This window comes from Poecile atricapillus, chromosome 1, assembly GCF_030490865.1.
Source record: "Poecile atricapillus isolate bPoeAtr1 chromosome 1, bPoeAtr1.hap1, whole genome shotgun sequence".
In the NCBI taxonomy this organism is placed as follows: Eukaryota; Metazoa; Chordata; class Aves; order Passeriformes; family Paridae; genus Poecile; species Poecile atricapillus.
Window position 1 is genome coordinate 5,691,220 of NC_081249.1, and position 8,504 is coordinate 5,699,723.

An 8,504-nucleotide genomic window follows, 5' to 3' on the forward strand; every position below is an offset into this window, starting at 1 on the left:
ACAAAAATCACTCATATACACACACACCATCTTGTTGTATCCTGAAGAGCTAAAGGACTTCACAACATCATGAGCACAGTCCACTGAAATACACCTTCCTGTCATTGAACAGAACCCAGTCAGACAACTGCCCCACACTGCACAACAGCAAAGTCATGAAGAGAAGAGATTTGAGCAGAAACACTAAAACAACTGCTCCTAGTAAACTATCCATGCTTTAAGTAAAACTCATCCAAAAGAAATCATAAAACAAAACCACCTGCCCTTTATTTTGTAGTACTAACAAGAATCATGGATGGACTCACTTCATTAACATCTAAAGCAACAACATTCAATTTTACAGGGATTTTATCCTGGAACTGAAGATCTCAGTGCACAGCAGTATGAACTCTGTACCTACTGCTAAACTGCAACACCTATCCCAGAAGATATTTATTTTGAAATAAGGAATATCCAGATTGACAACTATTCCATCATAACAAATTTCATTCCAGAGTGTCTTGTCTATGCAGATGTCACTGAAAGGGCATTTCTGAACTCTTCATTATTCCTTTTCAAAATGGAATTAAGTTTTGTGGTTCATCTGTCTTTGTGCAATCCCAAGGCTGGCAAATGCCAGCTGTATAACCCCAACTGCTGACTACTGAAGATGGCTCCAAGGAAATGAACTTTTGCAGCAAATAATCACCACTGAGTCTCAGAGAGACTCATTTGAACTCAAATGGCTTCACAGTCTGAGAAATCAGTGTCTTTGCTATTCCTTAATTGTTAAGAATCTCCCCTCTCATAATCACTTAATACAATATTGACAAAGAGAAGCCCTGAAATTGCTCTTTGATTCTCAGCTGTACATGGCAATTGGATCAATAGGTGCTTGGAGAAAGACTATTAACACTAAATAAAAGTACACATTTCACAGCAAACCAAGAGAGGCTGCTTTCATTCTGTACAGTGCACTGCTTAGACTATCTTCTGTTGTCCTCTTCGCAAATATGTTAAATTCACAATTAGCAATGTTAAATTCACAAGAACTGATTCTGTGAAGGACCTTTTGATTCCAGCTACGCCACAATCTTCCCAAATACCCAGTGTTTTACTTTAACATGTTCATATGGATATGGATGACTATTTGGATAGAAATCTCAAATTGTTTTTGAGACTGAGGATTCATTTTGTGACATGAAAACGAAAATTTTATCATTACTCCTTTTGTTACTAAAACTCAAACACACAGATATCAATTTCCTGGCAGCAAATCTACCTTCTTTTCTCTCATGCAATCTGCCTGGGCCGTTTCCAGACGGGCTCTGAAGTGTTCACAATCCATTCTCAGCTGCTCTATTTCCTCCTCCTTTTTCTCCAGGTCTGTGACAGCATAGATCAGGTAAAAGAAAGAAGGAACACATTGTGGTCATCTGGCCTGCATTAAAGCAAAGAGAATCTACCAAGTGTGACTTTACTGAGGTGCCTCAGCCGTTTGCTTGTGCGAGATCACCTCCCCGTGGCTAAACGGGAATCTCACAACTTGCTGTGTGGCAACAGCTCAGAAAACAAACCAACACATCCGATTTAACAGAATCACATCTAGCTGTTAAACACTGAGGGTTGAAAAGATTTTTTAACATTTATTCAGTTTTCTACTTTGTTTTCATGTTGGTTTCCATGAAAAATCCGTGAGTGAAATTTCACCCAGGTCAGTGACTATATTGAAAATGTAAGAAAAATACCAACAGTAGTCAAAAGTACAACTTACATGGATAGCAAGAATTAAAAGCAACTATTCCAAATATTTTAAAATAGTATTTTATAAATAATAATACTATTATAATGTAGTATAAGCAACCTGGGCTAGTGGAAGTTGTCTCTGCCCATGGCAATGGGGTTAGAACAGGATGATTTTTAAGATCCCTTCCAACCCAATGCATTCTGTGATTCTATGATTATAAACTATTTAAGCATTATTTCACTTACAAGCAAATTTTAAGATTCCCTTCTAAAATTAATTTCTGATGTTGTCAGAAATTTCTGTTACCAGAAATTCATTCTAACTTAGGCATTTTATTTTATTTTAGTGAACAAAAATCAAGTTAAAAGTATTCCATTTCACCAACATGATGCCTGTTTAAAAAAATTCTTTTTGAAGGACAGTTTTAACAATAGCTGTGTATTGTATTTTACTTTAAAAAGACACAATCCTTGATGCTTAGTATTTGTACTGAAAAAGGGAAACATGTTTAAGTAGCTCCAAAAAGTCAAATCCAAACAGCATCTACTGTAACCTTGGTTAGTTTAAAAAATAATAAATTACACCCTACTTCAACCACCATACTTTTGAACATGACAGTTTGGTGGATGGCTTGAAATACTTCCCCCAACATGTGATAGTATTTTTTAATGTAATTACCAAAAATCATATCAAATTCTATCATAAAAAGACAACATCATTAAAAATTATCCAAATATGTTCTCATTAAACAAAGGACTTGGCTTCTGGCATTCTATTTAGTAATTCTACATGATTTGAAAAGTGATACCTTCCTGTTTTGGTGCTAATTGTCAGGTTTATCATCTCAAATATACACACATTGCTTTGAGTAGCCTGTATAAAAGGAGAAAAGCTGTTTGTGGCTGATTTATCTGAAGAGGTAGAATGTATTTCCACCCAGCCCTCGTGTGATTCCAAGCCAGCAGCACTTTTTAGCAGAAAGCAAAGAGGCAAGGCAAGGGCTCACTGCTGAGAAATATCTCAGTGCCAGGACATGCTCTGTTAGTAACTCCTTTTCAAGCTGCAGTCCAAAGGAAAAGAATGAAGGGAGGAATGGGTTGAGTATTTGAGGATAGCTCTGGTCAGTAGCAAGAAACTTTCCTTCTGTCAAGTGGAGAAAATTCAGTGTCATGCACTTCTGACTGTGTGGGTGTGAGTCCTAAGAAGTTGACAGCAAGATGTCTTGACCAGGAGCAGAACATGCTCTTACCAACAGCAAGCCAAGAACTTGTTCAGCTGTTCCAGATAAGCTCATCCAGTGAAAATCTCTGTCCCTGCAAGGAAACAAGCTCTCCAGAAAGAGAAGAATCACCTCCAGCCTTTGAGAGGATGGATCCAACCTGAATCCAGCCAGAAGACACACAAAGATGCCCCATCCTTCACCAGCAAACTTCAAAGGTCCTGGAATCAAACGTGAGCCAGAAGGAGAATAACATTGACTACTGAGTATTAACACAACATAACCTGGATTTTTTAAAGGGCTTCAGATAAAAGGATGTGTCAATGTCACTGAAGGTGTTACAATGTTTTATGTAGAAGGGGCCAAAAAGGACAATAGTGGAAGCTGCTCTAGTTGTTCCTCATTTGTGGAAACTCCCCTGCTATGACAAATCAGCTTTCCCAGCTGTGCCTTTGCTCTTAAGAGAAAGAAGCAGCTGTCACTACCAGCTTGGGTGAGCAAAAAAAATTGAAATGGCACCTTCACACAAAGAAGAAATATGTAACTTCATCACTCCAGTGGTATATCAGACTTTGGGAAGAAGTGGCACTTGCTCCCAAGATGGAGACTCAAAAGCAGAACAAGGCACTGGGCACAGGAAAGAAGAGAAGGCCCCCATTGCAGGTGTGAGGTAGACTCATTGTCATCCACAGAAAGTTATAGATCATAGCAGGAGATTTTCTGGATCAGAGTTCTCAAAACTCTGGAAAGTGGAGAACTGAGTACAATAGGAATGAATGCCAACAAGTGATGGAATTCCAATTCTACTCATTCAAATGCTAGATCAATGTCAAATGCTAATTCTTAACGCTTCCCAAGTGGAGCAAGTTGCATGAAACAGATCCCTAATAGTACAGAAAAATTGCTGGAGCTGTATTTCTAAGACTTATGGAGCTGTTTTTCTAAGACTCCTGGAGCCAAGCACTCTTCCTGAGAAGGGTAATAAGAAAAAACCAGAGACCTCTTTTTGAAATGAAAACTACCCTGGCTAAAATCTTAATGAAGACCCTGACAGAAGCCTGAAAAGTAGGTGTTGGCTGCACTGAGCACCACCAGCTCAGATCTCAGACATCACCCCTGGGAAGCCACAGGAAATGGGTGTGTTCTACTGACCTACACACACCAGTGAAACGTGCAAAGATCTCAAGGTTTCTCAAAGCTGTTCAAGACTCCATCAGCCTCTCAACTGAATGGGCCAGAGATGTTGAAAGCCTCTGACTGTAATCTGCACTTCTTGAGAAGCAGAAGACTCTTCTGCTCAAGCACACCTCAACAGTACCCAGAAAACTGCAACAGATGATGGAAGTCTGGAGATGTACAAATCACACGTTAGGCTCCCGTAGGAACAACATGAAAAGACATCCCTAGGAGCTGCCAGGACTCCTCTGAGCTTCACATGCCACACCAAGAGGCTGTATGTAGCAAACAGCACCATTCTGAGAGTGAGGGCTGCTTGTGTCCCTGTGATGTCCAACCTTTAGCCATGTCTATGCTCCTAAGCCTTCTTTCAGTCTGCCTTATTTCATGCTGCAGAGGTAGGAGAAGACTGGAGCAGCAAAAATCTCCACTTCACTTGTCCAGCTGTAGGGGCACACGATGGCCAGAGGCTGAATAAATGTTCAAATGACCTCATCACCTGCAAGAGAAATCTCCACTGTGGAGAAAGACTGAAGAGAATTCAAAGGCTGACTCAGCTTCAGGTCCTGCCCTAGAGGACCCAGAGAATGCTGGGCAGCCAGCAGAACATTTCAAGAAGTTTTAAAATCTCCATGTTGATGTCACAAGCCTGCTGTGGATGGCCCCAACAGTGTCTCCTTGATGCCTGGCACAAGGAATGTAAGAAGGATCAGTGAGAGGAAGCTCAGGATAAGTAGGTAAAAACTAACTGAGGATCTTGAACACTTAACCCAACTGGAAACAGCCCCTGATGCCTTGCAACAGCATGAAGAGAACACTTCCAGACCCTATCCACTGCTTGTGACATGGAAGAACCTTCCCAAAGAGTGGATCACTGAGGCAGCTGGAAGCTCTGCCCCAATGTATTACATTATCAGACACAGGTTTTGAGGCCCTGTCCTGCTCTTTCTTAGCTGGCTGTTGCAAATTCATTTCCCATTTATCACTTGGTATTCTAGAAGAGACACTCTCTCTCTAATCTGTCTCAGTGCTTTTTCCATGTCTTTTCAGGCAAACCCAAATCCAGGTAAATTGTACAGCTGCAGATAAGCTACGGGCTGGGGATGGAGCTGACTCCTCTTTGGCCCTGATGGTTTGTTGGGAGTGAGATAATTTTTGAAAAAAGTAATGCACAGAGAAACACAACATTAAAAAACTGCACTTTGGGGACAGCAGGAAAAATACTTCTATTACAGAATCTTTTTTTTTATTATTAGTAAAGCACACAAGCTAAAAAACAAGACAGGCCGAATACAAGATTAACTTACTCTTCCTTCAAATTTTTACCCACTGTTATTTACCATTATTTTGTTGGGGGTTTTTGTTCTGTGCAAAGTGACCTTTCGAAAAACAAAACGTTTTTGCCTTTTCTCAAAGGGTAAACACTTTTTTTTTCCTCATACAGCTTCCCTTACTGCCTGAACTACATATGTTTTTATCTACAGTAAAATATTTTTAAAGATTTGACATGTCTGATTATCCTAAGGCAGCCTGTAATTTTCTTCACTACAAACACATTAATTTACTGAAGCAGTCACTGAACAACACAGTTGAATCTGGAACAGCTCCACAAACTCTACAACTATTTCTGGGGCACAACAGTTTGTTCTAAGCAATTCTGGCAGAAACTGCAAGAGCTTCTAAGATGGTGCTACTCACTTGATTCAATAGCATCCAGCTTCTGGAATGTCCCCAAGATATCTCCATTTACTATTTTGGGTAAGAAATCCCGCAGTTGCATAACTTCAGTTGTCAGCCTTTCCAAATCCCTCCTTCTAACTTTTACAAATTCCTCTTTGGTCTCAGCCTTCTGAAATAAAACAAAAAAGCAAAACAAAAACAAACAAACCAACAACCAACCAAACACACTGTTACAGTCCTGTAGTGGTTTGCTGCTTCAATTTCTTTTACTGGACAAAGATATTCTTCTCTATGACATCATTTCAGAAATTTGCAACTTTTTAAGAGAATTCTCCAGCAATCAAACCCGAAAGTCTCTGAGGTTGACCCTTTGACTGTTAAGCTTAATTTTTGCCTAAATCTTAATTTTGGCCTAAAGTAAATAGTATTACCTCCCTGCATGTGTTTCTTCACCCCAAATGTGTGTGCAATTCATCTGAGAACACTGTAAAAACTAACACTCACATTTTAAAATGTGAGCAGCACATACCAAGCTGTTGTTTCATGACTGTCCTAAAGTATAAAATTACTCAGCTTTTTAATTAATTCAAACATTTGCAAGACCCTCAGTCCTAAATTACAACTCTTTTGGAGGACACTGTACAAAACCAATTTGTCTTTTGTGAAGAGCAAAAATTATTTGCAGCCATCTGCAACCCAACCTCATGTAAATAATTTAATCCCAAGGTAAGACAGAAATGTCTACTAGCTTCCTTTCCTGCCGAACTATAGCTATAGAATAATTTTCATTCAATATTCCAGCAGAATGTGTGTTAATTTTAAAATTACAGAGCAATTTCTGTACAAAAAAAAACCCTTAAAGTCCAGTTTCTGATGTACATACAAGTGTACTCTGCTGAATGTTAAAAAGGCTGATACACACACACACACCAACAAAGTTTTAACATGTTTTGACTAAAACATCAATCACTTAATACACTTTCAGAAAGCAAAGATATCTTAGTACTGCTTTGCACTGCACTGAGAACAGTGCTGACAAAATGACATTTTCTTATGTACATCATATCCCAGAGGGAAGAGGCTAACAAACCAAAATCTCATCTCTGACAGGTTGAAAATGTGCCATCCCCACAGTCCTCCCAAGAGCAGGCATACAACACAAATGGACGTCATCCTCTCCAACCATTCCCTACAATTCTTTTTGCTTTCCTACTTCCTCAGATTGAACGTTTCCTTTCAGTTTTGCTTTCTACTCTATTTCTTTCCCAGCCATCTTTCAAATCCAGAGTTTTGGGACAGGTCAATCCCATCTCTGCAGGTTCAGAGCTGTAATAAAGTTACGGAATAAAGACTTTGGTTTAATTTGAACTGTAAGCTCCAAGCTGGTCTAGGAAGTGCTTATGGCAAGGTTCATAAGGCCAAGCAGCACCACACCACGTGAGTCTAGAAAAATTCCACTCATCTAGGTCTCAAGAAAGCATGGAAAAAACACATGGGAAGAGGAGTCTTTAGAGGAATGCCATCTGCATGTCAGTAACCATGAATGACAGAGAGAATTCAGCATCACTCAGACTTACAGAGGAAAATTTGGTACATAAAAATAGCTCTGTTCACTAGCAGAAGCTGAATTCAAATAAAACACGCTGTGAATCATCGGTGTTGAGATATGAAATATGCAGTAAGGAGAAAATTCTCATTTGTGGTTCCTGCTATAAGCACAGGTCCTTGCAGTGCAGCAGTACAGCAGATAAGTTTTATTTCCTCTGTTTTAAGCAGCTTCTCCACCTCTCTCTGCTCTACTTGAGTATGTTAAAGGCAAATACAGACAAGAGAGAACAGGAGTTTTCTGTCCAGTCCTTGCAGTAACAGCGGGTGGCTGGAGATAGGAAATTTGACTTCAGCGAGTTCATTCACAGGGGTCAGGTTATGCACCTGAGCTCATGTCCTGCCTGCTGTGAGCCCAGTGAAGGAAATCCCACTTCCCTGCCAGAACAGGGCAGAGCTCCCAACTGGCGATGAAGCCCCAGCAAGGAATCACTGCCAGCCCCCTCCCCATCCACTCCCCACCAGCCCAGGGTGCCTCTCGACAGCTCCCACCGCGTTCCCCTCTACCTGCGGCCCCGCCATCGCCCCCTCAGGGCCCCACAAGGCCCAGGACCACCACACAACCCCCCCGCTCCTTCTGCTCCTCGGGGCATCCACACGGGCCCCCGGACCGGGCCCGGCCTCAGAGCCAGCCCCGAGCGGCCCCGGGCCGCTGGTGATACCTGCGCGTCGCCAGCGAGGCCGGCGCTGCGCCACATCGCGACAGCGGCGACAGCAGCGACAGCGGCGTCGCGCGGGAGGGGGAGCGCGTGAGGGCGGGAAGGAACACGCTATGGCCACGCCTCCCTGTGGCCACGCCCACCCACACCGGGTGTCGCGCTCGGGGCGTGGCCTGGGGGTGAGGCTCCGCCCCCAGCCCCGCCCGGAGCGGCCGCGGGACAACCCCGCCACAGCACCGGGATAACACCGGGACAACCCCGTGACAACACCGTGACAATGCCGGGACAATACTGGGACAACCCCGCCACAACACCGGGATAACACCGGGACAACCCCGCCACAACACCGGGATAACACCGCGGGACAACACCGTGACAATGCCGGGCTGCTGGGGACGGCCAGAGCAAGGCAGGGTTGTGGGGAGCTGCAGCCCGGCCC

General features: G+C 42.4%; 1 protein-coding gene across 2 annotated transcripts in view; it reads right to left on the bottom strand.

Annotated features, from left to right (window-relative positions):
* HSF2BP (heat shock transcription factor 2 binding protein) overlaps positions 1 to 8,191 on the bottom strand; it is a 30,817-nt gene extending 22,626 nt beyond the window's left edge. Inside the window, exons 1-3 of one of the 2 annotated variants that reach the window (XM_058833886.1) lie at positions 8,069 to 8,191; positions 5,820 to 5,970; positions 1,262 to 1,365 (exon numbers count right to left, since the gene is read on the bottom strand). In XM_058833886.1, coding sequence (XP_058689869.1) covers positions 1,262 to 1,365; positions 5,820 to 5,970; positions 8,069 to 8,104 — 291 coding nt within the window. In that variant the 5' untranslated portion in view covers positions 8,105 to 8,191. The remainder of the gene's footprint in view (positions 1 to 1,261; positions 1,366 to 5,819; positions 5,971 to 8,068) is intronic. The other variant, XM_058833895.1, reaches the window with a different exon arrangement.
* Between the last annotated feature and the right edge of the window lie 313 nt (positions 8,192 to 8,504).